The 14547-nt window shown below is 40.2% G+C and overlaps 1 protein-coding gene across 3 annotated transcripts in view; it reads left to right on the top strand.

Annotated features, from left to right (window-relative positions):
• Usp24 (ubiquitin specific peptidase 24) overlaps positions 1-14547 on the top strand; it is a 141866-nt gene that overhangs the window by 38996 nt on the left and 88323 nt on the right. For all 3 annotated transcript variants that reach the window (XM_052718723.1, XM_052718724.1, XM_052718722.1), the window contains exons 6-14: positions 3041-3076; positions 3762-3827; positions 6870-6935; positions 10152-10226; positions 10778-10936; positions 11923-12037; positions 12223-12326; positions 14154-14261; positions 14408-14503. In XM_052718723.1, coding sequence (XP_052574683.1) covers positions 3041-3076; positions 3762-3827; positions 6870-6935; positions 10152-10226; positions 10778-10936; positions 11923-12037; positions 12223-12326; positions 14154-14261; positions 14408-14503 — 825 coding nt within the window. The remainder of the gene's footprint in view (positions 1-3040; positions 3077-3761; positions 3828-6869; positions 6936-10151; positions 10227-10777; positions 10937-11922; positions 12038-12222; positions 12327-14153; positions 14262-14407; positions 14504-14547) is intronic.

Here is a 14547-nt window from a genome sequence, read left to right as displayed (position 1 = left end):
CTTAGAGCTCCTATTCCTTAAGCATGCTCTGGTGTTTTCTGTCGCTGAATGTTCTGCCCTTAATATCACATCCTTTATACCTTCAGCATGGATTCTCTTTTCTTTCTCTTTCTCACACCCAAACCTCATGAAAAATTCCAGGTTTTCCCCTGTCATTCACAGTGACTACCCTAAACTTTTAACTTACGGACGAAACAAAACCTGAATCCCACTCACTGTCTTTATTCTCCTCTGAGCAATGCACATAAACCTTAGCTTGTTTCTTGTGGTTCCCCCAACTTCTAATTCCTACCCTGTTATCTTTAGTGTACAATCTCCTAGTCCTTTCCTGACTTTTTTTAAACCTATAAAAGAGGTAGCTCACTCGTAAAATATGCTTTAGTTGGGTGTCCATTAGTGATTGACTTTGTTATTAATGGCCTGAACCTTTATTTCACACTTCTTAATATTTTCATTGGCCTTTAAAATCTGGGCTGATAGCTGTTTTTGTCAGAATAATAAATGAGCACTGAAGTGGCTTTGACTGGGCCCGTCGAGAAGTTGGCTGCTAGTCGGATTCTTTATGAGCTTCTTTCCTCACTGGCTTCATTTTTAGACTCCTCTTCTTCCTTGATGCTTCTCTTTTTAACTCTCATGAGGCCGATCAAGATATTCTTAGTTGGGCAGTTGTGGTGCACGCCTTTAATCCCAGAACTAGAGAGGCAGAGGCAGGCAGATGTGTGTGAGTTCGAGGCCAGCCTGGTCTACAGATCCAGTTCCAGGACAGCCAGGGTTGCACAGAGAAACCCTGTCTACAAACAAACAATATTCTTACTGTTCCTTTTGGTTAATACTTTGTGTGCATGCACACAGACGAGGGGAGGTGTGCGTGGATAGGGATTAGGTATGTGGTACATGTGTTCATGTGGATTTGCACACAAGCAGGTCTTGTGCACATGTGTGTATGTAGGCCAGAGGTTGATGTCATGGTTGATCTCCATGTTGTTGAGATAGCAAGCCCCTTACCAACTGAGTCCTTTAATGCCCTCTTGTGCTTAATATTTTGTATCAGTTCTGGCACTTTTCAGCCATTATCTTTTAGTGAATTACTTTTTCTCTATCAGTCTTTTTTCTTGTGGAACTTGGATTAGATACGTTAGACTGTCTCATTCTGTCTTCCATGTCACTTCATCTTCTCCATTGTTGTGTCTCTTTGTGCTTTATTTGTGACTTTTTTCTTGTATCTATAGTTGTTTCCTTTTTTTCTGTTTGTATTTAGTTTTCTATTTAACGTGCTGATTAAATCTTTAACTTCAATATATATGTGTATTTTGTTTGTTTTGTTTTTGAGACAGGGTCTCCTATAGCCCAGGCTGGCCTCGTGCTCCTGATCTTCGTGCCTCCGCATCCCAACAGTTTCAGGGATTACTTACCACATTATTGGGTCCTTCACTGCTACCCAGCTTTGATCCAGGCCTTCCTCTCTTGCTGCTATACTTTCTGTAAAGAATGTCCTCTTCTCGCTGTTACAAATGTCACCTTAGTGATGATAACTTCAGTTCATCTTTGTGGCTCAAACTCTTCTTGGAGCACACCTGAGTAAGGCATTGGCCACCTCCTCTTAGTTGTCACATGGTTCTCAAGAGTCACATGCCTACAGAGGTCTTGCTGGTGCCTGCCCAGCCTCTTCTTTACCTCTGAGTAAGTAACATGACTATCTCAGTGCTCAAGCTAAACCAGAGTTATCAAAACCATCCTGTCTTCTTAGTCCTTGTGTTCAGACCGTAAACGGATTCTTTGATTTAAACCCAGTCATGCCTCCAGTGACCACTCTTGTCTTTCTGCAGCCGTTCTGCTCCACACACCCCCTGTCCTAGTTAGTCTTCTGACTGGTTGTCTGGATGCTTCCCAATCTTACATTCTTTCATGCCATTGCATTCTCTGCAGACCTGCAAGTGACTGTCCTAGACTGTAACACCCACACCACCCTTTCTTGAAACACTTGGTTGCTGTCCTGGCCTTTCCTTTTGTATGCCGTTTCCCCCCGGGCCATTCTCCACAGCCCCCCGTCACCCGGGCCGTTCATTCTCCACAGCTCAGCACATGCAGCCTGGGAGAGCTTTCTCGTAGTGTTTCACACAGTGGACTCTTCTGCCTTCTCCAAATAGGCTTGGCTGTTTCTGCACGGACTATCCTTTATTGTGTCATACAGGTCTTTCAGGAGCTCCACTCCTCATAGACAAACCTCCTTCTAGTCTTTAAAGGACCCTTTGCCTTTTGTTTTATAGGATGGGTTATCATAATTTGAATTGCTTGTGTATGTGGTGATTTTCTGGTTTTTAACTGCTGAAATATGAGCTCTGTCAAGTAGGTGTGACATCCCTTCCTGTCTAAACCTAAGACCCAAGTGCCTAGAAAAAGAAAAGAGAGAGGAGAAGGGAGAGTAAGGAAAGCTTGTTTAAGGGTGTTAATGATAAAACTGGGACTGAACTTTAATCTCGGAATTCTAGATGTCTACCTTTTAGGTAATAATTTTTGATTTCTAAAGTAGAATTTTCAGCCATGTGTGGTGATGTACTCTTGACATTCCCAACACTTGGGAGGTAGAAGCAGGAGAGTAAGGAATTTAAAGCTAGTCTCAGTTGCCTAGCAAATTCAAGGGCAGTCTGAGCTACCTGAGACCCTATTTTGGAAAACCACAATAAATAAAATATAACTTTCTTAGAGAATTTAACTTGAGTTATTCTATTCCTGGAGAAATTAACAATACCAGCTGCTCCCAAATGCATGAATGTTCCTCATGTGACAATCCCATGAAGGTCTAGATTTATTGCTTCAAAAATATGTCAGAGACTTTGAAAATCTAAATTTACATGCTTCAAAAATTGTATACAATAATGTCAAAGACTTATATTAAGAAACATTTGGGAAAGACTTTTGAAGTATGTTCCAAATTTTAATGCTTTTTCTTCAGATTTCCTATTTAGGAAATAAAAAATGGGAAGATTAATAATGAGGAAACTTATATTACCATATTAATTTTGACTTTATTTTCTCATAGGAGCCTCATGGATGGGTTGTGGACTTGGTAAATAAGGTATTCACTTTTATTATTACTTTGTTTTTGAGTACTATTCCCATTTTCTAGTGTGATTTCTGGTAGTTGGGTATTTTAAACATGTATTAATTATTTTTCTGTTGCTGTGATGAAATACCATGACCCAGAGCAGTGTAGAGAAGAGTTAATTTTGGGTGGGTCACAGTTGAGGGCAGAGTCCATGAGGCTGGGAAGGCATGGCGGCATGAGGCAGAAGTGGGAAGCTGGCTGATCACATCCTGGGCATACACAGGAGCCAGTGAGCAAGAACAGGAAGTGGGATGAGACTGTAAACCCTCAAAGCCTGCTTCCAATGATATACTTTCTCTAGCAAGGCTGCACTTCTCAAGGTTTCATGGCCTCTTCAAACAGTGCCACCAGCTGGGGACCAAGTGTTTAAATGTATGAGCTTATGGGGGATAGTTCTCATTCAAACCACCACAAATAAGAATGTTTCACTGAGGAGGAATATTGTATGGTTCCTTCTCTGTTTGTGTATGTGATATCAAGTTTTGGGTTAGCACATCTCCTACAGTATACCTTAGGAACATTAGAACTGCATTCCTAGTGTTCCAAGAGCAATCTCACAGAGCATAGTGGTAAAGTAAAATATTAGCCTTAATTCTTGGCTTAAATTATTGCTGTGGAGCTTTTCTAAATATATTCATGCCTGTTTTCTTTTCAGTTTGGAGAATTAGGTGGATTTGCAGCAATCCAAGCCAAACTCCATTCAGAAGATATAGAACTTGGGGTGAGTTAAACTAAACCACTCGCTGTGTTCAAATAAAGTGTGCAGGTACACTTTATTTGAGTTGGTATACAGCTAGGAGACATGGTCTGAATACAGCGAGTTAAATATTAAAGTTAATCAGGCTGGGGAGAAGCTGTCGTTCGTTACAGTTCTTGTGCAAGCTTAAGAACCTGAGTTTGATCCCAGCACCCACATAAAAAGCCAGGCACGATATACATGCTTGTAATAACAGCACTGGGAGACAGACAAGCAGATCACTGGGGCATGCTGCTCACCGTAATCGGCTCTATGCAGAAATGATGTGCTGAAACACCATCCCTACGTGTGAAAAATTGGGCAGTTCCTGTGGGACAATGACTAATCAGCTTCCCTGGTCCCTCTTTGGAAGAAGGCAAAATGTTAATCCGGAAGAGAAACTGATGGTGTGGTAATAGACTGACCTTGCTGCTGCCACCATCTGGGAAGCCTCGTCTCCCTATCTTGAGAGTTGCTTAGGCTGTTGATTGGCATTTGATCCCTATTGAGTATATGAAGTATGTTGAAAATGGCTTTTTGACATGAAAGATAATAGTGATTTGAAAAAGAAAAGAAAGAAAAATGCCCTGAGAGAAAGTTTTGTCTAGCATATTTGTTTCTCACAAACTGGCTGTGTAGGCATTGGGTGATGTTAGAAATTAACTTCGTTTCTCAAGAGTGTTGAAAAGGGTCAAGAATTCTCTAGCCTTTAATAACAAAGAACACCCCCAAATTTCTACCCTACCTGGATGAACATTGGAGAAGGGTACACACACACAGGATTGAAGGCTTATTCTCTATTGATATTAAATGTTTGGAGTTAAAAACTGCCCAAATCTTCCCTTAGGTCAGATCATTTTCAAAAATACTCTTACTGGCAGCAGTGATTGTGGGGGAAGGGGCTGTACATTGAGGAGATAGTACACTCGGCTCTCATTTTCAAAATAAGTATAATTAAAGTTTCTTGATAAGTGCCTGATTTCTGACCAATTAAGGTGGCTGTGTCCCAGAATAAATTTAGGCCATATGATAAGACTGTTTAAGTCATATTTTTTTAACTTGAAAAATACTGGGAAAAGAATCACATTCCCACCAGTTAAAAAACACCTGCACTGGAAAATGAAACTGGTCTATCCTATATATCCATCTACGCCCTGTGTTCCTGTCCCATTCTCCCTTCTCCTTCCTCTCCCTTTCTCTAAGACAAGTTGTTGTCAGGCTGTACACAGTAGTACATTTTCACTGTCGTATTAGAGACCATTTATGTTCTCAGTGACTCCAAGTTACTTGTACAAAGACTGAACCGTGTTGCACTTGCTTGGTAATGTTGTTAGATTGTTTGTTAGTTTTTACTGCTACAGAAAATGTTCTTTATATGTGTGTCTTCATGTACACATGTTTGTAAAGGATCAATTCTTAATGACTATACATTTTAGAATTGCAGTTGACTGCTAAATCTCCTTCCAAAAAGCTATACCACCAGTCTATACTCATACAAACCCATTTTACAGTATGACTGATAATGCTAAATATTTTTTAATCTCTGGTTTTCTAATATAATTAACAAAAATGGTATTTTGCTATTTAGTTTGCAGTACTCTGTTATTGTGTGAACTAGAGCATTTCTCTGTATGATTATTGTCTATTTGCATTTCATCTGTAAATTGACTTTTTAGATCTCAAATAGTCATCTTTAACTTTTAGGAATTCTTTTTTTTTTTTTTTTTTTTTCGAGACAGGGTTTCTCTGTGTAGCTTTGCGCCTTTCCTGGAACTCACTTGGTAGCCCAGGCTGGCCTCGAACTCACAGAGATCCACCTGGCTCTGCCTCCCGAGTGCTGGGATTAAAGGCGTGCGCCACCACCGCCCGGCTTAGGAATTCTTTTAATAGTGAACTAATTTTGTGTGAATGTACATGAATCTGTATGGGAGGGTGTGTGGCACGTGTGTGGAGGTCAGAAGAGAGCTTGATAATTGTTCTTTCCTTCCACCATGTGGGTCTGGAGAGTTAGACTCAGGTTGTCAGCTTTGGCCGCAGGGACCTCTACCTCTAAGCCTCCTTGCCACCCTTATTTGTATTCGTGATGTCAGAAATTACAAAATTCTGCATAATCATACTTTTCCTTAACGGCTTCAAAGTTTTTCAGACTTGCTTAGGGAACATTCTCCCACTTCAAGGTTATAATTTTTTTATGCTTTTATAATTTTTAAAACTTGGCTCTTGGTTTACTCAGTTTATTTTTATATATTGTATGACAAGGATCCAGTACTTTTCTTTCCAATAAATGACCAGTTGAACAAGCTCCTCTGACTAACTCTTGCTTCATTACCATTGGTGTTTCTGGTTTTGTCTTATCTCCAAGGCCCGTGAGTGTGCTTTGTTCCTGGACACCTCTTGCCTTCATTCACTGCTGATGCAGCCTCTTTAATTACTGGCCCCACTACAGTGCCCACTGCCACTGTTCTCTAAAATCTGTCTTATCTTGATAGTTTTCACGCTTGTTTATAGTCAGCATGTCAGGAAAAAAAGTCACTGAGGCCATGTTTGGAATAGCATTAAAATGTAGGTCAGTGAACAGAGAATTGACATTTTTATAATTGATGTTTCCCACTCAGGAACACAATGTCTCCTCATTTATTTGGGCTTTCTTTATGTATTTTACTAACTTTTTTTCCCGTCAGATAAGCTTTAACTTTTTTGGGGGGGGGGGGGTTTAGAGGATATTTTACTTCCTCCTCAAATATTCTCTCCTTTTCAAAATAAAATGTTTCAGTATTCATCATTATAAACTTTAGAATCATTTCACTCAGTGCTTCAGGGTGGTTTGTTGACATTCTAATTTAAATGTGTATGTTAATCTAAGTGTGTTGTCTTTCTGTTGAGAAACTTAGTTTATCTAATCATTACTTCATGACTTAACCAAGTCACCATTTACATTTTTCTCAGCTATATGAAAAGGATTTCCTTAATTTTAAAAGGTAAAACGCTCCCTCACATTTCACTCTGGTCTTTACTATCTTCCCGCAGGCCGTCTCAGCGCTGGTGCAGCCCTTAGGGGTGTGTGCAGAGTACCTCAACTCCTCCGTGGTACAGGTAGGAGTAAACCATTTTACATCGCTGCCCAAGACGTGACAAGTACTAGCTTTGTTATTACGAGGTTCTTCAGAATGGTGTTTAATATAGAATAACTGCTGGTTTTCAAAATGGCTGCACTTTTAGTGAAAATACTGTTAGAAAAGTAACAGTTTTCTAAGTATAGGGAGCCCTCTAACATTGGGGCTTTTTTTTTTTTTTTTTTTCGAGACAGGGTTTCTCTGTGTAGCTTTGAGCCTTTTTCCTGGAACTCACTTGGTAGCCCAGGCTGGCCTCGAACTCACAGAGATCCGCCTGGCTCTGCCTCCCGAGTGCTGGGATTAAAGGCGTGCGCCACCACTGCCCGGCTGCATTGGGGCTTTTTTAAAAGATTGATTTTTATCAAATAGTATTTCTTGGTATTATTGTTTATCTTTTCTATAAAGAAGAATTGTGTATCCCTGTCTTCTTCACAGAATTCTTTCAGGGCTTGTTGCCATATGGGTTCTACTTGATCAGTTTGGACCATCAACTGGGCATGCTTACTGCCTAGTCTCTCTCTTCTGAATAGTAGCTTGGCAGCCTGTCATGTCTGACTTCCTTCCTTTGAGAAGTACAAGTCATCAAGTCTAAAGTAGTCAAAGCTGTGAGTGTTCAGTTTTGTGTGCGTGCCTGTAGGTGTACAAACACTGCCATCTTTGTGTGTGTGCCTGTAGGTGTACAAACACTGCCATCTTTGTGTGTGTGCCTGTAGGTGTACAAACACTGCCATTTTTGTGTGTGTGCCTGTAGGTGTACTAACACTGCCGTCTTTGTGTGTGTGCCTGTAGGTGTACTAACACTGCCGTCTTTGTGTGTGTGCCTGTAGGTGTACAAACACTGCCATCTTTGTGTGTGTGCCTGTAGGTGTACTAACACTGCCATCTTTGTGTGTGTGCCTGTAGGTGTACAAACACTGCCATCTTTGTGTGTGTGCCTGTAGGTGTACTAAAACTGCCGTCTTTGTGTGTGTGCCTGTAGGTGTACTAACACTGCCATCTTTGTGTGTGTGCCTGTAGGTGTACTAACACTGCCGTGGAGGCCAAGGAGTCAACACCAGCTTTCTTCCTCCTGCTCTCTACCTCTGTCTGTTTGTTAACTAGAGACAGGGTCACTCGCAGAACCTGGAGCTCACTGATTGGCTGTCTAGCTGACCAGTGAGCTCCAGGATCTTTCCGTCTCCAGGCATTGGGATTGCAGGCATACACTGCCACTTTAAAGAGGGGTGGGGGTCCTGAAGATCTAAACTCAGATCCTTATAATTGTACAGCAAGCCCAGCACTCATTGGCGCACCATTCTTGTCTCTTGAATATTCAGTTTTCTAAATGCTGAAGGCCTATTACACTTCTGGTTTCTCTCTGTTTCAGTTAATAAGTTATCAAACAATGTCTTATCAGAATACTTCCATTTTTAATTTTATTTGTAAGTCTGTGAAAGCTTACATAGATTGTTGAAATCATATCAAGCATAGTGCCCTGTTCCTTTTTGCAAGTATACCGTTTTGTTGGGGACAGTTTAACCTGAGTGATACCATTTTCTTTAGCATGTGTGAGAAATTTGTACCATTTCTGAATGTTAAGTGCTTTCTTTAAACATCAAAGTAGTATGTAAAAATTCTTAAGGAAACAGGGTAGTGTTTAGATATTTTCTTAATTCTGTGTATTAAGTTCTTTAGAAATGTCTAATGTTATCAGTTTATTAAGCATATCGATATAAAGTTTTTTGCTATCCTTTAATGTTTGAGATGAAGTCTCATGTAGTACAGGCTAGCCTCAAACTTATCATGTAGTCAAGGATGACCTTGAACTCCTCATCTTCCTGCTTCCACCTCCTGAGTGATAGGATCGCAGGTATATAACAGCACATCAAGTTTATTCAGTGCTGGGCTCAGACCCAGGGCTTCATGCTTCCTTGGCAGGCACTCTACCAACTGAGCTGCATTCCAGCTCTACTCAGTGACTTAGTAGCTGAAACACTAAGACACACAAAACAAATTAATTTGAGTTTTTGAAACGATTGTTAATTATAATTAATAATAATTTAATTAACTTAATGAATCAAACTCAGGGCTAGATTTTAAATGTATGTATTCCATGGAAGAAAATTCAGCATAAATACTCTAAATGCTAATTAGTTGAGTTCTTGAGAAGTTGTAGATTGTGTGTACATACGCACACATATATGAGCAGAGTACACTCAGAAAAAAGAAGAACTGGAAGATACAGCTATGTCATCTTTAGTTCTGCTGTTTAGACCTAAAGTCAGTCATCTACACACACTCCGTGCTACATTAGCTGGCATAGATTGTCTCCATTACCTGCTCCTTTGTGTGACTTTCGAAGACTCTGCTCTGTCCCCGCTCCTGTAGAACAGTGACAGTAGCAACACCTATCTCAGAGTGGCCTGGCACAGGCTGACAAGAATCCTGACTCTCAGCCCCCAGCCTCCCTGTACTGTTGGCATCTGTGGGAAGGAAGAAAGTCTGTCTGGGTTATTGTCTGATGTCATTTTCATGCACTGGCTATGTATTCTTGCCTCTGACAGCCAAATACTATTTTTCTTATCTTATTTTTTTTAATTGTCTTATTTCATTGGAAGGGTCAGTTTACCTCTGGTTAATATTTTACTGTTTCTCATAAAACAATTTAGAGTTAAATACGTGATTGTGTTCCTATTCTGGAGCACTGTGTCATGTATCTCATTCATAACAAAATTAGTCTGTATGTAGCATGTTTTGCATAGTCTGTGCTTATTTGTATCCATTTTTAAAAGTCAGATATAAAAAATTTATTTTGTTATAAAAGCAGTCATACCAGGCCTGGGAGTCAGAGACAGGCAGATTTTTAAGTTAGAAACCAGACTAGTTCCAGGTCAGCCAGGTCTATCTGCATAGTGAGATCCTGTCTCAAACAAACAAACAAAAAGGTAGCTATACCTATTACTGTTTTAAAAGGGCAGTCCATGTATCTTGCATTGTTCTTCAGATAGCTCTTAGAAGATGTAGTGAGAGGAACTGGCTCCTATTACATTGAAGAAACAGTTGAGGGCACTGGGGATGGTCAGCTAGTTAGTGATGAGACTGGTGACTAGAAGTCACATCTGTCACTGTGCCCTCTCCTTTGTGAATGACAGGTAAGGAAGTAGCTGCTCGAGCGCAAATCCAGGAGTTCTTTTTAACTAGTGTTTTCTGTTTACAGCCTATGCTAGACCCAGTCATCCTTAACACAATTCAGGATGTTCGGAGTGTGGAGGAGAAGGACCTCAAAGACAAGGTAATAGAGCCTATGCTGGTTAGTCCATGCTAGCCAAGCCAAGTCTTGGCAAGTTCCCGTGCCATTGCTTTCTGGATCCTGATGACATGCTGTCCACATCAAATTAACTTGAAGTTCCCTGACCCCATCCCAAAAAAGCTATTTTCAGAACAACTGAGGAGAGTGTTATCTCAGTAAATAGAACAAATATGGTATTCTCATGAGTGAGTGATACCATTCAGAGTTTTTTTAAACATGATTTTGATGGTGTTATAATCAGAATAGATTGGAATGATACTGAATTTTCAGTGTATCTGAAGTAGTTTAGAGCAGTTTTAACACTGAGGAAGACTTTCCTACCTTGAATCCCTTCTATAACAATTACCTTTTCCTTGCTCCTCACCAATGAGCTTAACTTTTGCTTAGAAGCAAATGTAGTTAATTGGTCATGTAAAATACGAGCTGTCCCCTGGCCACTGTTACCCTATACTGTGTGTGTTATGAGAATTAATATCAGGATGTTTTACAGTTTTTGTTTCTTTGTTTGTCTTTCTGTTTTTATTAAATGAAAGAGATTGGTTAGCATCCCTGAGCTCTTATCTGCCATTAAGTTACTTTGCATGCGTTTCCAACCGGATCTGGTGACGATTGTGGATGACCTTCGCCTTGACATCCTGCTGCGCATGCTGAAGTCACCACATTTCAGTGCTAAAATGAACTCCCTCAAAGAGGTAAGTGTGCACTTGTTTCAAGGAGACTTCACTCAGATGTGGCTAGTAATAGAAAGGTGGGTGGAGAAAGAATAGTTTCTCTTGACCATGTAAGACAGAGATAACAATGGTACTGTATGGGAATTGTCTGTTACTAAGGTTATATTTGTAGTTTCAAGATTTGCTCTCTGAAAAGCTTTGTGAAATTTCCTACAGTGTCATCCTTAGACATTTACTAAGGAACAATTCTTTTTATTTCAGATATAACTTTATCTTCTAGCTGATGTTAGGACAAAAACGAAGTGACTGACACTAGTTTGAGTCTAGACAAAATGTGAAAATACTTTTCCTCAGCTTCCTAAAGTTCACTTTAGATCTGCGCAGTGTGATTGGGTTCAGTGACTGGCAGGTTAAGCCAGTACCCTTCGGCCATGATACCCCTTAGTTTTCCTTTAGTTTTGGGATTTTGGCCTCTAAGTCAAATCAGCTCGTCCTGGACCCTTTTAAGTCAAAAGAAGAATTTACTGAAAGAAGACTAAGCTATTTCACATATGTAAAGAGTTGAATAATCAGACCATGAACTTGAGCAGAGAACGTGTGAACAAGTACAATTGACCAGGCCATCTGTCCTGTGGTAGAGGTCACGGCATGGACAGTTTACAAGCTGAGTAACCAGAAGTGCCCATCTCCAGAGAGGGACTGCTGCCTCTTTCTTCTCAGTTATAAAATGTGGAGGGCAGTTGAGCTTCCCATTTGGGTTAGAGCCTCATCAGCAAGCCAGTCATGGGTGGTCTAAGGGGTGTGAAGAGCTGAGAATGATTGTATGTGCTTTTTAAAGAGTCGTTACCATTAGGAGTCTGTTAGCTTTGAAGAAGTACATTGGTTTTGAAGTATTCTGTTTAATTATCAAACTGCACTAGATATGTCTGTAAAAATGACTGTACATGTATGAGAGAAGATTTTGATTATGTGTGTTTGATTCAGTTGTGCAAATGCTGTCATTTTAGGTAACCAAACTAATAGAAGACAGTACCCTGTCCAAGTCTGTGAAGAACGCTATAGATACAGACCGACTGCTGGACTGGCTAGTTGAAAACTCAGTTCTGTCAATTGCACTGGAAGGTAAGTTGCTTTTGAAAAAAAAAAAAAATTTACTTGACATGTAAATGGTTTTTATTTTTAAAAGGTGCAAAAATTTTGTTTCTTTTTATTAGCCTTTAAATAATCTTATGAAGTTATTATTGCTTTGAGTTAATAGAACTATTATTCACTATATTTGGTTTCCCCTCTGATGTTTCCTCCATTAGGCAACATAGACCAAGCACAATACTGTGACCGCATAAAGGGAATTATTGAACTCTTGGGCAGTAAATTGTCATTAGATGAACTCACTAAAATTTGGAAGATACAAGTAAGTTGAGCAGAATTATTTTTGCCTTTTTCTGATAAGTTTGTACCATAGGAAAGGAGATAGGATGGTGAGGAGGCTGGGAAATGGTACTTTATCTGATGTTAAATCGAAGACCTATCTGGTTTACAGTTGATTAAGATTGCATATATGTAAGGGTTGAGTTGGTGCTGGACTTAAAATTGCAGCCCTCTGCCTGAGTTTCCTGAGTGCTGGGATTATAGCTGTGTTTTATCGTGCACAGCTTGTATTCCTTCTGAAATTTCCCGTTAATTTATTCTTTTCTACTTTGCTTTTTCCCCCCTCAAGCCTTAATCTTATGCCCTTTCCTCACCACAAAAGCTTTCACTAGTCAGTTTCACCCACTCCTGTGGCTTAATGACATTTGTTTGTTGCTGACTATGAATCATTCCTCTCATTCAGACCGAGCAGTGCAGCATATGTATGTGGCTCACCTAATTACTAAACCATAGTGAAATCTGGTGCTTTTCTTAACTGTGTCCACCTAATCTGTGTCAGTCAAAATCTGGTCAGAAACAAACTGTGCTAGGCATTTTAGACACATGGAATTTACCCTGGGGAATTGTTTACAAAGCAGGTATGCACAGGGTACACAGGCATACATACAGACAAAACACCCATAAAATAAACAGTTTTGTTTTTTAATTTAAAACAAAAAAAAAACAATAACAAAAATGGTGTTGCTAAGGTGGAAGAATGGTGGGAGGAACAGATAGAAAGCGGAGCATCAAGTCCGAGGAGGGATACCTGCTTTGGGAGGTGCCTTCACTACAGGTGCTGAAGCTGGGAAGGGCCACTCCCACTAGTACTGCCAGAACCCTGCTGCCTCACCAGCCCGACATTCACTCTCTGAGCCCGAACCCAGAGTACTCCTTCCTTCCTTCTTTCCTTCTTTCCTTCTTTCCTTCCTTCCTTCCTTTCTTCCTCCCTCCCTTCCTCCCTTCTTTCTACCTTCTCCTCCCCAGTACTCCAGTACTCTAATACTCACTGACAGTATTAGAGGAAGCTAGCTGACAGAGGACTGTGGGAATACAATCAGCTAATTCACTTCCCAGCATTACAGAGCAGACTGCAGTTAAGGATGAGATTAAAGAAAAGCATTCCTAGGTCCCTAGTTGAGTACTCTCACATAATGTTGTTTTTTGAGTATACATTTTGAACCCACATGAGGTTGAAGATTAGGGGGTGTATATGCATAGTGGATATGGGGAAAGTTAACTGAATCTACAACTATTCTGCCTTTCAAGTTTCTGTCCTTACAAGGTAAATAGTGAGGCATGACTGTCCCGTGACTGAGATTATAAAGTGAGTGCCAGTCATCCACAGTAGGGTCTACCGCTCTGTGCAGAGACTTACTGCCCATAGGGTCAATAAATATTAGTTGAAGTAACAAAGAGTGTGTTATCGACATTTAAAATGGGGCTGATAATACTCTCAACCCTGATCACCATCTGTGAAAACACTGAAAATGTATTTGCCTTGTAATTTATTCAGTTTAAAATAAATCAATATAAATTTTTTGTTGAAAATATTTTATTCTCTTACTAAAATAAATGTCAGAGATCTTGATTCTTGTGCTTTTTTCCATGTGAAAGCCAGTACTGCTGGGAGTTGAAATGCAGTCAGCTGATAACCATTAGTGATAGTTGCTTCACATAATCCTGCCAGGGTTGTCATGGAAGTGAATGCCAATTAGACTCGAGTCTAATTCATTTTTGTTACGTGTCACTTGTCTAGACTGTCAGGAAGAAGACTTAGGTTTGCCAAGTCCCAGGACTTAACTTGCTCCCGATGTGTCCTTTCTTCCAGTCAGGACAGTCATCTACGGTAATTGAGAACATCCACACTATTATTGCTGCAGCAGCTGTGAAGTTTAATGCAGATCAGCTGAATCATTTGTTTGTTCTCATTCAGAAGGTAAGAGTGAAACTCTAGCCCATCCCCCAACAGCTGTGTTGAAATGTACTTTTCTTACCTTATTCTTAGCTCAAATTTTAAGTTTTTGCTAATTTCACCAGCCTGACCGTGGCCCCACCCTGTGTCCTGTCTGTTCTCTTGTGCAGAGCTGGGAGACCGAGAGTGACAGGGTAAGACAGAAGCTGTTGAGTCTGATTGGACGAATCGGCCGGGAAGCTCGATTTGAGGCCACTTCTGGAAAGGCAGGAAATCAAATGGATTTCTGTAGCTACAAATACTTAGAACA

This window comes from Peromyscus californicus, unplaced genomic scaffold (genome assembly GCF_007827085.1).
Source record: "Peromyscus californicus insignis strain IS unplaced genomic scaffold, ASM782708v3 Scaffold_5__1_contigs__length_169319896, whole genome shotgun sequence".
Lineage (NCBI taxonomy): Eukaryota > Metazoa > Chordata > Mammalia > Rodentia > Cricetidae > Peromyscus > Peromyscus californicus.
This window is presented reverse-complemented; position numbering and strand designations above follow the sequence as displayed.